The sequence below is a fragment of the Labeo rohita genome, chromosome 11 (genome assembly GCF_022985175.1).
Source record: "Labeo rohita strain BAU-BD-2019 chromosome 11, IGBB_LRoh.1.0, whole genome shotgun sequence".
Lineage (NCBI taxonomy): Eukaryota > Metazoa > Chordata > Actinopteri > Cypriniformes > Cyprinidae > Labeo > Labeo rohita.
Window position 1 is genome coordinate 22,122,178 of NC_066879.1, and position 23,754 is coordinate 22,145,931.

The window sequence follows — 23,754 nt, forward strand, 5'->3', positions numbered from 1 at the left end:
ATGGCAGAGACAAGAAACGCTAAATGCCACCCTGACAGGACGTAAACCAATGCTTGTCATGACACCGCGGCCACTGAAGGAGTCTCTCAGTGCAGATTTCGGATCTCCTTGTTGGGAAAAATCGATGGTATGCCATTTGGTTTAAGCCTTTGCTTATATCCATTGCCAAATGTAAGCTCTTTCAGTAGCTGTGGTCATCATATCAGTATTTTATTTTCCGAGTTGTGGAGTAAAAATAGCAACAGGTAGCGGCAGTAGCTCACCAAGTGAATAGAAGTCACGTCATCAAAATAATGGCACCCCCATAGTCCAAAATCTGTATAAAACACTGCAGATTTTTAAAATGACCTAAACCTTTAATTGTTTTTCTACTATATATTTATCAAGAGAGATCATTTATGATATATTAAGCCTAACTAAGGTCTAAGGTTTCCTTTAACTAATGGTGAATTAACAACAATAATTACCATCATTGATTGCAAATGAGTTAGAATTCAGTTACAGATAACCTTAAGTCCAAAAGTCTATTTTCATTTGTGCTTTCAGAGAGAAAAGAACAAACACCAGTTACAAAGCAATAACCAACTAGCACAAAACGTTCCCAAATTCTTGTGGTCTCTACAATTAAACATGTTATTTCAATCATTTTAAATCAAACAGTTCACCCAAAAAATGAACATTCTGTCATTGTTTACTCACCAAACGTGCATGCTGTTGCAAATGCAGAATTTTAAACAACGTTTTTGGGTGAACTATTTAACGCAACTGTAGAAGCAGAAGTTGATATGGTTTTGCTCTAATGGCAGACAGCGTTGCCATTGACGAGGCTAAAGCTGGCAACAGAGTGGTTCTGGGTGCTTTTGATTGAACTGAGTCGTGTGTTGTTACGCCTAGTGCTTTGTGAATGCATCAGAATAGACGGGCAGCAGCAGCAAAGCTGCTTGTTGAACTGCTTCCTAAAGGATTTGCTGAGCAGGTAGAGAGCAAAGGGATTCACGCAAGAGTTGGTGAAAGCAAGGATACGTGCGCACACACTGGAGATGAAATGGGCCATTGAGGTGTCCACTTCTGTGTAATGGTAGGACCGGTACAGGTAAATCACATGGTTTGGGAGCCAGCAGATGGCAAAAAGACCCACGAACACAAGCACTGTCTTGGCCAGTCGCATCCGTGACTCAATCTACGGTTTACAAAGCAGAGGTAAATATCACATGTGCAGAAAAGTAAAATCACTGTCACAGACAAAAAATCAGACTTTTAAGCTGAAGTGTGCAATTTTTTAAAAATAAAAATGCTTTAAAAAATATGCTATTCCCAACTTGATCTCAAGACAAAAACATATACCTGTGTGAACCTTTTCGCAAGATGCGAAATACGTACCACGTTTGAGTTTGACTAATATATGTGTGTGTACTGTGTGTAATTATTATGTATAAAAATGTACAAATTCACACAAATTAATGTATATATTTAAGAGAAATATGATATTTACGTACAAATTTTTTATTTATATATAATATAAATTCTATAAAAATGATAATAAATACATATACTTGTAAATATTATTAAACACAGTACACACACATATATTAGGCAAACTCACACTTTTATTTTGTATGCGATTAATGGCGATTAATCAACTTTTAATACATTTAGACACATCAGTATTAACACACAGGTAAAGTTGGCACCAGCTATTAACTGTTAAACCATTAAACCATTCTAACTTCAACGGCTAAAGCACTACTTGACCTTTAAGCTCACCTGTCTCCGAATGTGTGCATTTCCCTCTACAGGCATGTTAATCGCACTCTGAATCAGACTCCTGGCAATGAAGATGTAGTACACCGAAATAACGAAGAGAGGAATGATGTACAGAATAAGGAAAGAGGCCATGGAATGGATTTTTGGGTGCAGGTCTCCGGCTTGAGGGTACGGGGTGCATGCTTTAAAACTCTCATTGGATTCTGGGATGTGGAAGGTGTGCAGATCAGAGAACACCGCCTCAGGAATGGCCAGGATCATGGAGAGCAACCAAATTGACGCAGCCCTCAGGCAGACCTTTAGCGAGGCTTTAGACGTCTGGATATCCATCGGCTTGACAATGGCCTTGTATCTAAGAGACAGAAAAGGATCCAAGAACAAAAGGAGCCATTTTAATTAAGAATCTAACCTTAAGAGCTATATTTGAATTGAGAACGAACACACATCAAATAAAAATGATGACTATTTGGTGGAGAGGACATGACTAATTAACTCGTGGGATAGGTCAGCATAATAAAAAGGACTCTTGTGTAAGTGAGCTCAGCAAACCTCAGTTTTATTTCTATGGACTGTTGTGTCGCAGAGTTCAGTCCGGTTGAATGTAATGTTCCCAATTACCTGCTAGCATTACTATCATAGAAAAAAAAATCACAGTTCATTTTTTGATAATTAAATCATGATTTTATACAATACTAAAGCTTCAAGGGTTAGTTCACCCCAAAAAGAAAATTCTGTCATTAATTACTCTTACGTCCAAACCTGGAACAGAAGAAATTGTTACATAAAGTTGTTATTTGTGTTTTCTTTGTGCACAAAAGCATTCTCGTAGCTTCATAACATTACGATTCAACCACTGATGTCACATGGACTATTTTAACAATGTCTTTACTGCCTTTCAAGGCCTTAAACGTGTTAGTTGTGTTGCCGTCTACAGTATGCAGGGTCAGAAAGCTCTCGAATTTCATCAAAAATATCTTTATTTGTGAAGATGAACAAAGGTCTTATGGGTTTGGAACGACATGAGGGTGAGTAATTAATGACAGGGTGAACTATCCTTTCAGTTGTTTAATGTTCATTATAATTTACAGAACAAATGGGCCTAGAAACAAGATCACTACTGCAATATTACAGTAGTATTATTACTCAAAGATCATTTTTTGTTACAGCTGCTAACTAAAATGCAAAATGGCACTAGCTGCGTTTATATGAAATAATACAATGTGATTCACAAAAGTTTCTGAGTGGTCTAATACACAGCATTGTTATGGATCATGAAGAATATTAGGAACTAAAAAGCAAAAGTCGGGTTCCTTAAGTAAAAATCCAATTAATTTTCTTATAAACCATTAAAGGACACAAGTTATTAGGTTAATAATCAATGGTATACATTCTTTTGTTGAAACCATCATTTTACATTTCGTTTTTAATCTTGGTGAAAAACAACATTACCCATGATTCTGTGAATGAATCTCCACCAATCCGAGAACTTTTTTAGTTCCCACCCACTCCCATGAAACACTGCGAAAGTTGGAATAAAGTCAGTCTCCCTACTAAAATCTCTCTTAAACTACTCAAATATTTGAATATAAATGCATATTTTGCAATAAACGTAAAATATATTGTTTCTGCATATATAATAAAAATCTTTAACATATTTGTCATTTGCAGAGCTTTATGAGATTGTAGTCTTTTAAATATTAGTATTTTTGTCTGATTTTCAAATGTTTTTTGCTTCAAATCAAAGTTTAAAGTGTTGTGATTCACCTTATAGCTGGTTGGTTTGGTTCATGGTAACACTTCTTAAAAATCCCAAAGGGAAATGAATGGAATGTTTTTAGAACCAGGGCTGAAAAAAAGACTGATGGATGATGGATTGACCAGTCAGAATGGGCTATTCCAGAAAAACCAAGTGATAAAAGTTACCAGAAGAGACAGTAGCCTATTTTATGACTGATTTAAAGCCCTGAACGAACCACAGGAAAAGATCCTCCCACCTACGAGTGCCATCTACCATCTGTTCATGGCTGTTCACCTACATACGAAATCGAGCCTTCAGTGCTAATTAGACTCCCACCACACACACAGATCATTGAACAGCCACTCTTTTTTTTTTAGAACAATTTTGGCTTTTTCTTCAGATCAAATCAGATGGAAAAAGTGTAAGTGGAATTTCATTTCAAATCACAAGCATTTGTAAACTGCATTTCCCAATACAAAGAATAATGCCTAAAAAAAAACCCTGTCAGTGAACAAGCCAAAATCAACAATGGAAGTCTCCAAGGAAATCTCTGACTCTTCATGAAATTGTAAGAAACCGTATTTCCTGTTTTTGATGACTTTGTAAAGTCTTGATGACCAGTAATTACTCTTAATATTTATTGACTTTCGACTTCATAAAAACATCAACCATGTCAACACAGAATTCGCTGTTTCTCATTTAATCTGTAAGCAAATCAACCCTCAGTTGATCCATTGCTCTGGAGGTGAACTCGTTACTCTTGAGTGCTCTAGCGTCAACACGAACAGGCAGAGGAAGCAGTTCACTTTTCTCCATCATTAGGCATGTTATTTTTCATTTCCATTCATCTGCTACCCTTACACACCAGGTCACACACTTCCTCAGGAGAACAGACGGACTAAGAAGGCATAAAATTGGAGCCTTGTGTATATGGGTTACAAATATAGAGTAGAATAGAACAGAATAGACTATGTTCCGATCCGAATCACTCAGCCAGGTCGCCTTTTATATCGTCAACTACATAAAAGCCAGGTTTTGGTAGGTTCTCAGCTTTTGAGGGTTTTTATGTGAATAGAGTTTTTCACCTGATGTGAAAGTGGAACAGTGATTTTATACAGTTCACATGTTGCATTGAATTTTTCAGTAAGACTTTACAATAAGGTCCCATTAGGTGACATTAGATAATGCATTGACTAATATTAAATAACAACAAGCAATATATTTGTTACAGTGTTTATCAATCAGTTAACATTAGTTAAAAATACTCTTCAGTGTTAGTTCATGTTAGCTTGATCCATTAATAAATGTTAAAATGAACATTATCTAAAGTTCAAAACTGCTTTTTTCAGTATGTTAATAAATGGAACCTTATGGTAAGTGTAACCAATTTTTCTTTTATTAAAAATGAGTCCACATCCCATCTGCAAAAAACATGTCAAATCATAAGTGGTCATGTTGAAATACCACATAATTTGTTACTGGTCTATCATCCCTGTAACCAGCTTGATTAATGTCTACTAGGCCAGTTTCACCCCCACCTAGTCACTGGACTAAACAGACAGTAGACTACTTAAACAGATCCTTACAAATAATTCAATACGATTTTGCAACAGTTTTTAATGTAATTAAAACCACAAACCACAATAATCCTTTTTTAGAGGCTTATGTTTAAAAGAACATTTCCGTTCTCAAGTATGATAACATACACTATGATTGATTAAGTGACAAAGACTCAAGAGATTTTTAAGATTTTAATAGCTTCCTGATATTTAAAAAGCAATCATGAAACATAATGTCCTGTTTTACATGATTTCCCACTTTTGCTGAACTCGACCCAATCATGATATGCTTAATCAAAAAGCTGTTTTAGGTAATTATTTTGAGGAGATAGCTACTTCATGATTACATTATTATAGTAATTAATTACATGAAAATATTAGGCTATTGTATGTTATTAAACAATTAAAGATGTTGCTCTCTAAACCACTCAAGAACAGGTTTTTTAGGTTATATTAAAACTTGTTACCTGTCCGCAGCCAGCGCTGTGAGAGTGAACACTGACACTCCAACCGAAGTCAGCTGGATGAACGGAATGAGTTTACAACCAATCCGCCCAAAAAGCCACTCATCCGCTAGAAACTTGCTGGCATCCACTGGCGCGCAGGTGACCAGCAGCAGCACGTCTCCGAGAGCGAGACTCGACATGAACAAATTGGGGACATTGCGCATGGATTTCACGATGCAAAACGTCCTAATGAGCGTCACATTACCAATTAGTCCAGCGGTAATGATGAGCGCGTAAACGGTGGCGATAATAATGCCCGAATGCAAGTGCGGATGCTCCGGAGCGGCGCTAATGTTGTTGCGCTCCGGAGAGTCTCCCAAAAAACTTACATCGGGAGACGGTGTTAATGTTGCGTCAGACATGTTATTAAATCAGCTCGTGTTCATTTTGAATCTGAAGTGTCCAGTATAGACGAACATTGCCATGTATACGATTTGCTCGGGTGATATTCCTCTCCAGCGCATTCTGTGCGCAAATGGAGAGTCCATGTGAGGTTTGGCTCCTATATGCCAAATTGGCGCGCCTGCGCTCTCAAGTGCAGAGGGTCACATTAAAAAAAAAAGGTTCTCTGAAAGATGCATTTAACGATTAACAACTGTTGAATCTGCCACAGTAGGCTAAAATGCACTGATAAAATAACTGTGCAGTTACGTACTCTCCTTATGAGCCTTAAAGGCTGTCTGTAAACTTAGTAAGCTGCCTAGATAGCATCACGATGGTGGTATAGACATTATCGTTTAATATTTAGTTCTTAAAAGATGAACATTCATAGAACCCACGGTAACACTTTAGCCTACTTAAAGCCTTTATGTATAATGCATTATAAAGGGTTATTAAAGGGTATAATACATTATAATTATTCATAATGTGCATTGTAATACATTATATTTTGTGGTAAATAATTAGAACCTAATTTAAAAAGCATAGTGCAACAATGAATTGATAAGTGTTGCAGTGTGTGAAGTCATAAGATTGTACAATGCATTATAAGCATAATTACTGCATTAAAGGAGAAGTCCACGCACGTCCTGATTTTGCTGAGTTAGATGTGTTCCTGGGTCAACATATTTTGTTGACCCTGGAACAACATTTTAATCCAAAAATTTAACCTTGACCACATCCCTACACCTAAACTTAACCTTACCCATGAGTAATCCCTAAAATCAGAGGAAATGATAGATGAATGACACTGATTTACAAGCACCAAACACTGATTGTAAGCTTAAACTTCACAAAAACTATAAACTGTTTTTTTCAGATCTGATTGGTTAATCACAGTGTTGTTCCAGGGTCAACAAGGATGTTGATCCAGTAACATATCGTATTTGGTAAAATCAGGTTCTGCAGAAGTGCACTTCCAAAACAAAGATTCACATATAATGTACTCACTGTCATCCAAGATGTTAATGTCTTTCTTTCTTCAGTCGTAAAGAAATTATGTTTTTTGAGGAAAACATTTCAGGATTTTTCTTCATATAATGGACTGATATGGTGCCCCGATTTTGAACTTCCAAAATGTAGTTTAAATGCGGCTTCAAAGGATCCCAATGAGATTGTAAGCAATCCCAGTCGAGGAAGAAGGGTCTCATCTAGTGAAACGATCAGTTATTTCATTTAAAAAATACAATTTAAATACTTTTTATTCTCAAACGCTCGTCTTGCCTTGCTCTCGATGAACTCTCGATGTATTTTGGCTCAAGACTATTAGGGTAAGTCGAAAAACTCCAATCGTATTTTCTCCCTCAACTTCAAAAATCATTTCAAAATCATCCTACATCACTGCAGAAGTACCGACCCAGTCTTTGCAAGGTAAACATGCAAAGAAGATCAAACACCCTTAACAAAAAAGGTAAAACAGCGATATAGGACGATTTTGAAGTTGAGGGAGAACATGAGATGGGAGTTTTTCGACATACCCTAAATGTCATGAACCGAAACACAAACAGTTTTAGGCAGAGTGAGACAAGACGAGCGTCTGAGAATAAAAAGTATTTGAATTGTTTTCCTCAAAAAACATAATTTCTTTACGACTGAAGAAAGAAAGACATGAACATCTTGAATGATAATGGGATGAGTACATTATATGTGAATCTTTGTTTTGGAAGTGGAACTTTTGGAATACATTGTTATCAAATCAACTTTGCAGTTTGTAGTTTTTTTTTTTTTTTTTTGAAGTATATTTTATGGAAAAATTGGAAGAAATAAAAAAGTGGTCACAACCCTAATGAAATATCAAATGGAATTATTACAAAATGTAATGTGAACTTTTAACTTACATTTTTTGCATTCATTTTGGTGCTATTTTCACAAGTAGTGAACTATTACTTTTACTTCTGAATACAAAAATAATAAATTCTATTTTTACATTTCACTTATTAATGTAAAATTACTTCAGTAAGTCTGTGATATATATATATATATATATATATATATATATATAAATTAGTATTGTCACACATTTTGTAAATCACACAAAAAAAACTAAAATCACACATTTTTTTTCTGAAATTAAATGTGATTAATCGTGATTAATCCCAAAAACATTAAAGGAGAAGTTCACTTCCAGAACATAAATTTACATAAATGTCTTTCTTTCTTCAGTCGTAAAGAAATTATGTTTTTTGAGGAAAACATTTCAGGAATGTTCTCCATATAATGGACTTCTATGGTGCCCATGAGTTTTAACTTCCAAAATGCAGTGTAAATGCAGCTTCAAAGGGCTCTAAACAATCCCATCCGAGGAAGAAGGGTCTTATCTAGTAAAACAATTGTTTATTTTCTAAAAACAAAACAAAAAAAACAAAACAAAAAAAAAACAAACAAATACAATTTATATACTTTTTAACCTCAAATGCTCATCTTGTCTAGCTCTGCGATGTGCATGCGTAGTCTGTGTAATCCGGGTCAATACAGTTAGGGTATGTCGAAAAACTCCCATCTCATTTTCTCCTCCAACTTCAAAATCATCCTACATTGCTGCAGACTTACCGACCCAGTGTTTACAAAGTGAACGTGCAAAGAAATCAAAGGGTGGCCAACCCTAGCCCCGCCCCTGTGTTAACTGCGTTAAATATTGAATATATATATATATATATATATATATATATATTAAAAAAAAAACCATACAAACTGTATCTCCTGTCAGTTCTGATAATAACAAATGATATTTTTATTTATTACTTTTTCCTGTGTAGCAACTGGGCATAAAAGGTCAGCTATGTCCCCTAGCAACTGTGAATCATTATTATAGACATATTTTAAAATTCTGCCTGCAACAGAACACTCTTTCCTAAGCCTTCTCCTGGAGACACCAACATTATAACTGTTTCTAATCAAACAAACCTGTTTCAGCTCATCAGCCTAGTAAAGACTTGGATGGGATGCGGATAAGGGTGATCCAAAATGTGTTGCTGTTGGTGTGCCTCTAGGAACAAGGAAATATTGTAATGGATAACAGATTAATATGATTAGAACACAGTAATACATCATCTTGAAAACAGAATCCTTCTATCATTTGTAATGTTCAATGACAAACCTGCACTCCAAGATCTGATGTAAACATAAAAATAGCTCTTGATTTCAGTTTGGACTTTGAAGCATATTGGCAGCCATCTACTCAATGGTCTGAAAGTATAAAACACATACTACCGCAGAATGACCAAAGATATACAGTCTCCATAGAAACAGACTTTGATTTTAGTAAAAATTAATAGAGTGTGCTACCCAAACACAAACAGGACTGTACGAAGATGATCAAATTTAACTTTCAAATTTGCAGTGCATTAATGAGCTGAACCAAAACTGATTGGTATCAGGCATGCAATGTATCGGTTTCCATCTTATGCTATTACAGTTACACAGTGAATCAATACCTTGAATGCCGGTGTGCATCTATTAAACGGCCACTCCATAATTCACAAGAGACATCAGCTATCAACACAAGGCATATCTGCTTACGGAAAGAGGCTTCAGGTACTGTACAGCCGCATGATGAAAGATCTGGCTGTAGTGGAGAAAACCTTCCCATAAACTAATACCATAGTCAGAGGCCAAACTTTTATCAACATTATGAGGTACCAGGTTAAAGTGAATGTGCGGGTCCTGCTGCTGGCAGAATGGATGAAGTGTGTCTAGAGATAACAGAAATGCCCTAGCTTATCTTCACCAGGTGTGAATGAATAGGGCAAAGACTGAGCCCCCATTGTGTTGGCGAGATAATCCTGTATTACACGAAGAAAAGGGATGATACAGAAAAGAGATTTTTTAAATCCATTCACCAGGCTCCTCACTTCCCAGACCTCCCACGCCTTCCCTTTGATTTGCTGGTGAAACGGTCTGACTCAGTTTTACTCTGAAACGTGCTTTACAATCAGAAAGCCATATGGACAGGCTACTGTGTCTACTCTCCTTCTCTGATAATACAATAACCTTGCAAAACCCTCTCCACAAGCACTTCAATCAAAAAAGATGTTCTTTTGTGTTTTTTAGGAGACGTTCTACTTTATTTTTGATTGATTTATTTATTTATTTACGGGTTCTGAAGAGGTTGGCTGATGTGATAATTATAAATGGTGATTGCCCTTTGCATGTTGAGGTTCACTGGTAACATTCCAAGTATAGAAATTAGTGGTACTGATGACGATACTTACAGCAACAGTTTATGACTGCCAATGAAATCTTAAGTACCTATTTGTCACCTTTTATCACAACCCTGCAGATTGCTCCCAATGTCTCAGTGTCTATTAACATTATCGATTTGACTTTAGTGACACTATTGGATGAGAACAAAACCGGAATTGAATTGAGCTGAATAATAACACTATTAACTCTTGCTAAACTGAACTGAATCAACATTGAATTGTCTTGAGAAGAGATCTGTTCTGATAGCAGACAGCAGGAAAAGACAATGCTACATATATATAATACAGTGCAATTGTAGTTAGGAAAAAATAAACAGGCATATACAGTTAAAGTCAAAAGTTTCCATACCTTGCAGAATCTGCAAAATGTTAATTATTTACCAAAATAAGAGGGATCATACTAAATGCATGTTATTTTTTATTTAGTACTGACCCGAATAAGATATTTCACATAAAATACGTTTACATATAGTCCACAAGAAAAAATAATAAAACTGCCTGCTGTTCTTCAGAAAAATCCTTCAAGTCCCACAAATTCTTTGGTTTTTCAAGATTTTTGTGTATCTGAACCCTTCCCAACGATTACTGTATGATTTTAAGATCCATCTTTTCACACTGAGGACAACTGAGAGACTCATATGCAACTATTACAGAAAGTTCAAATGCTCACTGATGATTCAGAAAGAAACCCAATGCATGAAGCCGGGGGGTGAAAACTTTTTGACTTTGAAGATCAGGGTAAATTTAACTTATTTTATCTGCTGGCAAACATGTAAGCATCTAATGTAGCTTCTGGAGGGCAGAAATAAATGAAAAAAAACAAACAAAAAAAAAACAGATATTTAAGCAAAATAAAATGTACACATCTACATTCTGTTCGAAAGTTTACACCCCTGGATCTTAATGCATCATTTTTTCATTTTTCCTTCTGAATCATCAGTGAGCATTTGAATACACAAAGATGCTTAAAAACCAAAGAATTTGTGGGACCTGAAGGATTTTTCTGAAGAACAGCGGTCAGTTTAACTGTTCAGGACAAACAAGGGACTCATGAACAACTATCACTAAACAAAAAAAAAAAAAAAAAAAAAAGAAGAAGAAAACAGGTGTGGATCACTCAGGCAACAACACAGTATTAAGAATCAAGAGCATGTAAACTTTTGAACGGGCTCATTTTTATAAATTGAACTATTATTTTCTCTTGTGGAATATACGTTAATATCTTTTATGTGAAATATCTTATTCGGGTTAGTACTAAATAAAAAATAACATGCATTTTGTGAGCTACCTCTTATTTTGGTAAAATAATTGAGATTTAGCAGATTCTGCAAGGTGTATGTAAACTTTTGACATCAAAGCAGCACACCAAATAAAGCTCCATGTGATATTTTGATGCAAATTCATTTATCACTTAGTAGAATCCAGCCAAATCATGGACATGGTTTGTGTGACATGACGTCACCATCAAAGCCTAATCAAAATGATAAAAAAACATATACATTTTCTCATACACAAACAGACATTTACATACACCCTCTAATCAGTGAGCAGTGAATACTCCATAGAGACAATGTGGATTGGAACACAGCCTTACTGATTAAATGTCCACTGCCAAATGAATGCTCTCCAAATTATCTGCTAATGAATAAGAGGGTGATAGTCCCAAACCAGTATTTTATTATAAATAAAATATGCTATTATATTTAAGCCATGTGAGATACTGGGTTTGAATTAGAATTACATTATTAAAATGAAGGAAAATAAAGACATAAGGAATGGAGACATAAAAATGAATTACAATATCAAATTCGACCCATTGAATGCAGTGACACTTATTACAAGCTGAAAAGGCAAGAATGAAAGTCAATTATACAGATTTATTAGACAGTTTGGAACATAAAGAATGGATTTTTTTTTAATCGTAAAAGTACAAAAGTCTTAAATAACTTCTGGTGGATTTAAAATGAAAGTTTGTTAGTTAAAGTTATAAAGTTATAAAGAGCTAGTATTGTGTGTAAAATACAACTCGTTTTACCCTGATGAAAAGAAAATGTATGATAGGACTTTTTATATAATATTGATTCTTTCTACAGCCTGCTCTGAATTGCTTCTCAATTGCTTGTTATTCAATAGAATGTCTTTGTTTTTCTTCAATAATACAATTCCACTTCAGTGTGGCAATTTTATTGATGTACCTAAATGTCACATCAAATGAATGTCTCACCTATAGGATATTATCTTGGACACACCACTCCTTCTAGAAAAGCAGTCTGACAGGATCCACACTGCAATTTTTTCTGCAATTACCAAGTCATGGCTAAAACCCGGATATGCCGATTAAATGTCATTCTTTATTATGTTCCATAAGCAAACAGACAAAGAGCCCAAATCTCTCTTAATCCAGCTATGAATCCATAATAGCATGTCTGTATGCCTTGAAAATATCTGTCTCAAAGAATAATAAGGAAAATTGTTTTCTTTTCTTCGCCATGAATGAATGTTATTGGATACATGAGAGGACACAGATATTTTTCAGTGCATATACATATAAAGCTGTAACAAGCAGCAGGACCTCACATATTAAGAATTAATTTAACTTAAAGAGGTCATGACATCAGAAATCTTCGTACCATTAAACCATCCTCCTCCTCAGTATAAACAAATTATTTATTTAATCAAACTCCAAAGATGTCTAATTTTGATCTAAGCTGCAAGATGACATCACCTGGACTCGAAAATTTGCATAAACACTGCCTCCAGAGCAAGGCACTGACGAATAGTCATCTTCTCACTATAGGCCCCACCCACTGACGTTTCGTAGCTTAACTTACGTAGCTTTTAATGGCATCCCGGATCGTGTCTGAGGATTGTTCGAAGCATTTTGTTTTGTAAATAAGGCACAGTGTCATGAAGAAAGAAAACATTTGTTGAAAGATGAAGCGGTACTAGATCTGACTGCAGCTGCATCACAAACTGTAAGTAAATGATTTTATAATGCTTTGTCTTTAAGTGACACTGTATGTTGTTGAAACACTCACAATAGCGAGAGGGCATTGATACCGTTTCCTATGCAATGGCGTTAGCCAATCATAACAGTGGCCCGATTACTGACAAGGATTAAAGGACCCGCCCCTTAAAAACAGGTCATTACAGACAGAGGGTCAGAATGAGGATTGAACATAATCATTTTTCCATAATCTTTTTTTTGTGTGCAAAAATCTTTATTAACATTATAAGTGAACCTCAATGAACATATAAAAAAAAATCCATGTCATAACCCCTTTAAATTCTGTAGGGAATAAAAGACATGAACAATGAGGCAAGAAAACTCATGTCAAAGGTCATCAGCCTTGCAGCGAATTGCTGTAACCTTTTCAGTGTGTCTGGCCATGAAAAGGTTCCACTGAGACCTTTGCTTCTTATCAATATAGCGATAACTACAGAATTACAGTGCTGTGTTATCAAAGTTATTATAAACAGAACACCTGACGATGGTTTAAAATTATGGCAACGTGCAGATTATCATTCAGGTGTGCAAGGGGTTTTATCATCCTGTGTGCTGTTACCAAATCTTGTTCTCAATATTACATTTATATATTAGGGTTTGATAACACAATACAGTATAACAAAAAAATATTTGACATTTTTTATTTTAAACAAGTGCTTTAATCACATTTTAAAGGAGTCATGACATGGATTTTTATTATTATTATTGTAATATATTTCTTGAGGTTTACTTGTAATTAGGGCTGTGTATTGCCAAGAATCTGCCGACGCGTATCACGATACAGGGGTTGCGATACATACAACAAGGCGATATATTGGGATATTTCTTATTTTATGAATAGGACATCATTTTAGGAAAGCTGTAATTAAGAACACAATACCATATGCAAACCATTCAGTGTTACTGAATCACTTTTTGTGCAGTACGAGTAAAGGGGGAAAATAAAGTGCTTGCAAGATTCTTTAGTTATTAAATGTATAAAATGTAAGCTTTTATAAACATATATATATATATATATATATATATATATATATATACACACATATATTAAATCTATTTATCTCTCTCTTTCTCTATATACACACACACCTAAGTAAGAAAATCAACATTTCAACATCCACCGTTGAGTTTTTTTTTTTTTTTTAAAAAAAAGGGGGATGAGCTTTATTTTAATTATCAAGAATTGAGGATCAACTGCAGGCAAATCTATAACATGTAGTCTTAGTCATATCTCAAATGACAGAACATATATGTCTGCCTGGAACAGACTGAGGTGCTGATGTATCATGATCTCTAGAAATCATTAGTGGTTCTGAGGGGGCGCTTATGTAAGATTTTCATTAGGTGTGTTAATAATGCCATCTTTGCACTGACTGTTGAGAAAATGATATATGTCCTCAAAAATAAATGCCTTTTTCTTATACAAACACACACATACGTATACACATGTGAACACTTACACGGGAAGGAAACCATAGCAACCTCACAACCATTTGCCCAAGCCACCTGCTTGAGCTTTTTGCATGAAAACAGGATTTTACTCAAAGTACCTCATTTTGGTGTGACTCACGTTCAGAGATTATGGAGAGATGGACTTTGCGGGATTGTGAGTTACGCAAACGGGGGGCAAGATCAAGAACGTCACTAACATTCTAGGAAAACTGATATTGTTACCTTTGATTGATGGCTCAGGGTCAGGTGGGTGATGGATGCTGGCTGGGCAGTGAACAGCTTCAAGCTGAAAACATTAAATTAAGCCTGTAAGGGGGAGAATGATGAGAAAAAAGAAAACCATTGGGCTGTAATACATTTGAGTAGTCATAGCTTTATTGTTCAAATGCAAATTATTAAAATTTAAATTATAACCACATTGTATTCATAGATTGTATGTTACATTGTTGCTTTCTAAATTAACTACTTTACATGAATGAAAAATAAATATATTAAACATATGCATATACACTAGATAGATGATAAGATAGATAGATAGATAGATAGATAGATACTAACAACAGTGACTTGCAGGCTGCAATTTGCCTGGCAACTTCATCTTTGCAGGTTGTCGATTTGTTATTGATAACCATTTGTTCCAATATTTCGTTTCCATCTGTCCTCTTTATTAGTGCCAACTGAGAGTGATTCATTACCAGATTTTGCCTGGAAACCATGACAAATGTGTGTGCAGTTGTAGTTTCTCTCTTCACATCCATTCAACATTAACCTTGTATTCTGACAAAATATGATTCCCTGTCCATCTTAAATGCGGAAGTCTCGACCGACTGGAACAGTGCTTTACATTTTCTGTCTCTGGTGTTTCTAGTCAATTAACGTTTTTTTCCCAGGCCTGATAATATAACGTTAAACCTGTGAAAACGGTGGTTTCGTGGTTTCACTACAGTGTCGCAATGACCATCTTTTGCCGTACAGTAACTCACCTGTCATAGTTTAATGAGTGGGTAGATGACAAGAACCAACACAAGGTTAGCTGCATTGAAAACAAGCATACAGATGGGGGGCGAAGTTTGTGGGATTTTGTCCACAAAATGTTAAGAGCACACCTTATTTTATTATTTCACACACGTTATTTTAACTTAAGCGCAACAAGCCATGCTAGTCTTCTTTTGTCGTCGTTTACGCTAGGCATACAGCGTTGGTCACAGACAGATTTGCTGGTACGCAGAACAAGTACTCTATAGGAATTCCTTATAGGAAGCTTATAGCAAACAAGCAACGGCAGCACAGCTTAACTCTGCGCACATTTTTATATTTAGTTATACTGAAACAGTTTAGTTTAATTCAGTCACTTTTTTACTCAATTTTAACATGGATTTATATGGAGACTGGAACACAAGAGCACCCAAATGGATGTTTCCTACGATTTTACATGATCAGAGTGTATCTATGACAAAGGGCTCTACAAATATGGCTTCTTATAAAAGTGTTCCTGTGGCTCAGTTTGCCCCAGGTTAGGGGTAAGTTGACCCAAATGGGGGTAAGATGCACCACTTGGGTGATAACTGACCATCTGACTGAATCTGATTCAAACCCATGTTAAATTTTAAAGATATTTTACCTCTTTTAAAAACTTCATAATCAAAATACATTTTTACAAAGTCATATTTCTTTTCTTAACGATAACTTAAAATAAAAGCAATCAAATACATTTTAACTTACAGTATTTAATTGTTTGCTGAAACAATGTGTTGAACACCAAAGTTTTAACCTTCCCAAAAACAGACTAAACAGAGACTTTAAGTAAAAAAAAAGTCACTGAAACTACTAAATATTTTAGTCAAAAGATTCTTGGCATGTAAGCTTTTCTGCAATGTCGAACCGGCGACTGGGGATATATCTGATTATAATGTGATGAAAATGATATATATGCCAATAATATCTATATATATGATAAACTAAACCAGTTGCGTAACATCACATTCAAATACCAGTTTATGCTTTAGAAAATTAACTTAACTTCTGTGCCTTATGGTGGTGTAAGTTAAAGTGCTGGCTCACCTTACCCCACAGCATTTGGCTCACTTCGCTCCATAGCTAGCACTGGCATTTTGGGAAAAAAACTAGCTAGCTTACCAATTCAGGCTTATATTTAGCTAAATTATTTGAATGGTTATATGTTGCTAAATTACCCATATGCATCACACATATTTTTAGACCTGGATAAATTTGTTTTGATGTAACAGCCATTACATCTGTTATGCTAAAATTTTACTTTGACAAGCCAAAGTTTTTGGAGTAAATGGGTGCCTTCCACTCCTCCCATGTGTTTCTCCTTTCTACAATCTGGCAGAAATTATGAATGATTCCAAAATACATGGTCACATGACAGTAAAAGTGTACAGATGCCAAGATACAGGGGGTGGGTCAACTTACCCCACTCTCCCCTACTCAGGAAAAAGGTGGACACAAACATTTCATTACTGAACACTAGATATTTTTACCCACTTCATTGTTTTCTGGAAGGCTCTTGAATGTTTTCTCCAGGTTTTATAAACGTCTTTGACACACACCCAAAGAATGTCTCTTTGCTTTCATGAACCTGCACATGTAAATAACAGGACTATGTAACTCAACAGAGAAAATGAATTGTCTTGAATACAATTATGATGCTATTTTTATCCCTTTGCGCACTACATACAGAACACATAGGCCATTAGCTGATTTCAAAGAAGTGAATAACAAATTAAAAAGCCATTGAAACACAACTGACAATTACATGAACCCATATAAGACCCACACTGAGTGACACAGCTGAACTCTATGGGGTTTCCACTCACACAAATCTAATGACGCAGACTGCGCTATTCACTGTCAAATATAACAGCTATGGAAGACGACCTCTGTTCCACCCCATTCCGTACAGGCCCCGATCTCAGCAGAAAATCACACACTGATTAGGTCTGACAGCATTTTATTCTCTTTAGTACTTCTGTAGACAATTCAACTGCAACCGGATTACCGCCGAGTTTTATTACACGCTGGTCAAGATAATGCATTGCCTGAGCCCACTGAGGAAATTCAAACTGAGATTTTTATTAGGGTTATTCAAGCTGGACAAAGTCACATTTGTTATTCGCTTGCTTGAAATCAAGACAGTAAATAAATACCTAATTTATACTTTCTCCATTTCTCTGTGTTTTTGAAAGAATAGTTCATTCCAAAATGAACATTTTCTGAAAATGTAACTACCATCAGACCTTCCAAGATTTGGATTCTCCAAATTTGGAGAAAAGTTAAAATCATCTTAATGATGGACTTGTTTATTACAAACAAGCAGCTTTTCACATCACAATATGCTAACTAATGGATCAAAGCCATGTGATGCTTTTATCTGTTTGGACTCTCATTATGACGGCACCCATTCACTGCAGAGTATCCACTGGTGAATAAGTGATGCTAAATTTCTCCAAATATGTTCTAATGAACAAACAAACGCATCTTTAGGTGTTCCTTCACTCCTTCAAACATCATTGATTAAGTAGTCTTAGAAATCTAGAATTTCTGCCTGACAACTGACGCTTCATTGACAGTGTTTCAGATTAGAAATGACATCTCTGATTGTTATTGTGTCTGGCACATGAAATAACACTGCTATATATATATATATATAGACAGATAGATAGTATCTCCTGATCACAACCCGAAAAGCACCCTTCTGTCTATCTTATACCTCTCTAACCCTCCGCTTGCTTCCTCTCTCGCTTGTGAAGCTGTGTGTTTATGTTTGATGGACTATGAGATCATATCCAATTTATCATCCATTCTCTTGAGCCAGCGCCAATACTAATCCCGTTCAGAGAGCCCGGAGGAATGTAACGGAGCAGAGTGGAATGGGGGTCTACAATCATTGCAGAAATCAGTTCCTGAAAAACTGTCAAATTACACAGAAATGGGACCCTATTACATTGCATTTTATAGATTGGCCCACAAAAACACACGCAGGAACACACACAGGGCACTGTGAATCGATAAAACTGTGGGAATCTATAGCTCGAGCATTAAGTGGACACACACTGTGGACCGCAATTACTCTTATTCTTATCACTGAATGGTTTCAGGATTTAATTTCTCCATTATACAGTGGATGGTCAGGCAGAAAATGCACTTACTATATACACACTTACTATATATATATATATATATATAATGACATTTTCTGCGTCATGTTAAAAGAGGACTTTAAACACTGCATGGCCTGCATGAAAGGGCACCCGTTTAAATGCTTTAAAAAAAAAATCAAGGCAATTCACATAAAAAGGTAAGTCTTTTACCTCAGAGTGAAGCTGCAGTTATGAAAAATAAAAAACCCTTTTGACAGGAATTTTATATGAAAATTTAACTTTTATTTAGTCTATTAAACTTTTATTCGCACTGTCTTGCAAAAAAGTGCTTTTTGGTTTCACATGAAACTTCAACAGATGTCATTCAGACAGAAGAGGAGGAAAATAAGTTCCTGTACAAATACGAACAAGTGCTCTCTAGTGCAATAAACCTATTACAGTTACAACAAAAGAAAAAAACATTAAATAACTAAAATTAGTACAAATAAGCTAACACATCTATTCCAAGTATTGCTGGAAAAGGTGAGTCATGAGTCTGCACCTGAAAATTGAGCGGAGGTTGATACCACCATTAGGGTGTGAGTACATAAAGCCCTCAGTCCTGCTGGAGGAGGGTCAGCTTGGGCAAGTCATGGTCCGGGGATTAAGCATGGATTGTACGTAGGTGGATGTCCATTTAAGACAAGTTCTTTAAACTTCATCCTGACATAGAGATATAGCCAGTGAAGGAAGCACAGTAGCAGTGTTATGTGAGATTAAACTACAGATTTTTTTATCAGTGCCTAAAGCGCCCTCTATTGGTGTTTATTATAAATTATGTTAAAAATCTTGATTAATGTTGATATACAGTATATGTGCAGGAGTGCAATTAGATTCTAAATACACTGTGATCTAAATGATTAGCACCAATAGAAGGTAAACAAAAAATAGAATAACAACAAGAATAACAACATGCAGTAAACGGTAAAACTGCTCTACAAACCAGTGTGTTCATAATTAAGATAATACATTAAAATAATATAGTAAGACACACAAATTTGCAAAAACAAGCTGTTTTGAACACCTAAAATAGCTGGACACAGATGAGACTGGAAGGCAGACCCATAAAATTTACAAATGGCCTTACCCGCTCTTACGGGAAAAACAAGGTGGATAATTATTTACATTTCTATTTAAACTAACTTTATTATTTGGTAATCCATCTATCTTACTCTATTCCATCCGAACACCCATTTCATGACCTATAGTGGGATAACTTTTCCCTCCTTCCCTATCTGTGTCCTAATAGAAAATTCAACTGACAGAAGCTAATTTAGGTGGTGTACAGATCATAGAAAGGTAATCTTAAGGGTCATTCTATAATTGTGGGTACAACTCATGTCCGTGAAAATATATTTTCTTCATGATAAAGCCCAGATGCTTAAGTACACAATTATAGTTTTCCCAGTCACACTACTATATGTTGAAAAATATAAATTCATTTCATTGTTTTGCTTTCAGCTAGATTAGGTTATCAAGACATTTGGGTGTGCGCTTCAAAAATAATAAGTGTTTATTGTGATATAACTTGTTTTATTTGTGTCCCAAAAAACCATTGTCAACTAAGTTACCCACTAGAAAACCCCCTCTCAAAAAGGAATGGTTTGTCCCATTCTTGCATAATTTGCCCAGTATGGCACATGGATGAAACACTAGAAGTTATGTTCTCTCTCTTTCCCTAATATCAGTTAAACTAGCAAACCTGTGTCAAGAGTGGATTAATTGACTGTCAACAGTGTTACACAAGTATTACTGCTGCAAATTTTAACAAGACAATTGAACTAAAAAATGTTTTGTTTATGAAAACATATTTCTAAACATACCTTAAGTCTTAAGTCGCTGGGGTATGTTTGTAGCAATAGCCAAAAATACATTGCATGAGTCAAAATAATTGATTTTTCTTTTATGCCAAAAATCATTAGGAAATTAAGTAAAGATCATGTTCCATGAAGATATTTTGTAAAATTCCTACTGTAAATATATCAAAACTTAATATTTGATTAGTAATATGCATTAGTAAGAGCTTCATTTGGAAACTTTAAAGGTGATTTTCTCAATATTTAGATTTTTTTGCACCCTCAGATTCCATATTTTCAAATAGTTGTATCTCTGTCAAATATTGTCCTATCCTAACAATCCAAACATCAATGGAAAATTTATTTATTCAGCTTTCAGATGATGTATAAATCTCAGTTTTGAAAAATTGACCCTTATGACTGGTTCTGTGGTCCTCGGTCACATATAGTTTCAAAGCAGCTATGTAAGGTCATGGTTGGTTTTTTGGGAAAAAGGAAAACTTTTTTCTTCACACTGCCAAATTCTAAATGTGCCCTTAATTATAGGATGACCCATAACACAAAAATACAACAGACTCCCCACTTTATTCTTGAGAAACATGGGCGCTGCCATTTTTAACTTTAATGTGCAAGATTTCTGCATACAAAAGCAATCATGCTGCTTGCAGATGCATATCTGATATTCTTTTGATTTATTATCTTAATCAAAAATACACAGGTTTGTAGCAAAAATAGTTTTACTGTTTACTGCACTTTGTTATTCCTCTGTTCACTTTATTTTTCCCATAAAACAGGACGTGGCCATTTGTACATTTTATGGTCTGGCTTCCAGACTCATGAGCGTCCAGCTATTTTTACCTGTACAAAACAGCTTGTTCTGCTGTTTGACATTGCAAATTGATGTGTCTTAGTATGTTATGTAATTTTAATTTAAATCTTCATTATGAACACACTGGTTTGAAGTGCAAACAGTTTTATAAGGTGGTCCTCTATTTACCTACAAATATACCTATACTGGCTAATAAATCAAAAGCTTTGCATATTCACAGAGAATTCTTCCACCTTAAGGTTCATAAAAACCTCGTAGAGTCGTAAATAAACTGTTATTTTTAAACCTATCTGTCGCAACCCTGGTGAAAAAACCAGCATATGCTGGTAGGTATGTTTTGATGCTGGAATGCTGGTTAGGCAGTGTTGGGAAGGTTACTTTGGAAATGTAATAGGTTACAGATTACAAGTTACTTGATTTAAAATGTAATAAGTAGTGTAACTTTTCAATTACTTTATTAAAGTAATGTAACTTATTACTTTTAATTACTTTTTGATTACTTTCTAAATTCCTAATATTCTGAACTGATAATCATTTGAAACATTTAAACCAGGCAGAGTAAACCTTACAGTAGCGTTCAACACTGATTACTGTCAGATTTTCAAAATCCTTTATCACTTGAATTAAGATTATAGTAAGTAAGGGATAACATACATCTTTATTTTGCAATAACTACTGGCTGAATGTACATTATCTCACTTATTACACAGCTGCTTGATAGATTATTTAGATGTTTCATGTCAAAATTATTAGACGTGAAACACTGATCTGAATTGAAATATTTGAACGCAAAGCTTCCATGAAGAAATCACTTGCTAGCAAACGGCAAGTTCAAACTAGACATTTTAGGGATACAGTGAGGTCATACCAGTTTTCTTACACAACATTTCTCCACATAAATAATTAAGTAGTAGTACTAGTTTGTTAGTTATCTTATAATCCATTACAGTGTACAAAAAAAAAAAAAAAAAAAAAAAGGCAGCAGCTATATTTGCATGAAACAATAGAGCAAGTCCACAATACCAGGATGACAGAATTAAGAAATTGTCCACATAATATTAAATTAAGCTTTTTAATTCAAAAAAAAAAAAAAAATTTTTTTTAAACATTTTATTAGCTAACCAAACGCAAAGCTTCCGTCAAGAAAATATATGACTTAAGTTGTCCCGAATGAGCCTGAGCTATGTAATAATTAAATTTAAAGCATAGCCACCACAAATTCAGAATTTTTTGGGGGGGGGTTTGGGGAGTGGGCTTTTTATGCCTTTTATTGTGATAGGACAGTAGAGAGATGAGCTGGGAGGAAAGAGGGGAGTGGGATCGGCAAAGGACCTCGAGACGGGAATCGAACTCGGGTCACCATGAGTGCAGTTGCGCTGTGTCATAATGTAAATAACATCATAACAAGAAATAGTTTAACAGCTATGATACTGGGTTTGAAATCAAATGTTTGCATAGTTATGACAGAAAACACTCGCATCCAACAATGCCTTGGAAAAAACAATCTTTAAAAATAAAATTTATGCATAAATCCAAATAGGAAATAAAACAGTTATCGAATAAGCATTTATTCGATAATAAGTGTCGTATTGTGTGTCCTAAACTCCTGAAACATTGGTGTCTCATTTTAGAGCAGTCAATGCATGAAATTGAAAGAATTAATCAATTAAATCTGTTAGTGGGGGTGGGCGTGTGAAAATATTTAGATGTAATCCCCATTGTAATCACTGGCATTTTTCAAAAGTAACTGTAATTTAATTACACATTTTTTCTCAGTAACTGTAACTAATTACAGTTACATTTATTTTGTAATTAAATTACGTAATTCAGTTACATGTAACTAGTTACTCCCCAACACTGTGGTTAGGTAGGTTTTGATGCTGGTTTAAGCTGGTCCTTTGCTGGTTCATGCTGGTTCAGCAACATGACCAGCAAAAACCAGCAAAGGACCATCTTAAACCAGCATCAAAACCTACCTAACCAGCATTCCACCATTAATAAACCAGCATTTATAATTACTTGATTTAATCATCTTCTTTGTTTTATGTATGGTTACAAACTTTATTAGACTCCCAATTTTAAGTTGGTCATAATTATCTAAACCAAACTGAACGAAATGAACTCTTGTAGGCAGTCTATCTTAGCATTATAATTTGGCCCTAAATGGGTTCAACTCCGGATATCATGTACGCCGCTTGTGCTCAGGTAGAACGTGACTACATAAACACACTGCTGACACAGTAAATATTGAGCTCACTGCGCCCTCTTCCGGTTAGACTGGTCAGTCTACCGCTATTCGC

General features: G+C 35.1%; 1 protein-coding gene across 1 annotated transcript; it reads right to left on the reverse strand.

Moving 5' to 3' along the window:
- Positions 1-6,066, reverse strand: grpr (gastrin-releasing peptide receptor). Its single transcript, XM_051123518.1, has 3 exons — positions 5,529-6,066; positions 1,765-2,116; positions 1-1,180 (listed from the first exon to the last, which is right to left on the reverse strand). The coding sequence occupies exons 1-3, from the start codon at positions 5,927-5,929 to the stop codon at positions 797-799; spliced, it is 1,137 nt and encodes a 378-aa protein (XP_050979475.1). The 5' UTR covers positions 5,930-6,066; the 3' UTR covers positions 1-796.
- Positions 6,067-23,754: the final 17,688 nt, after the last annotated feature.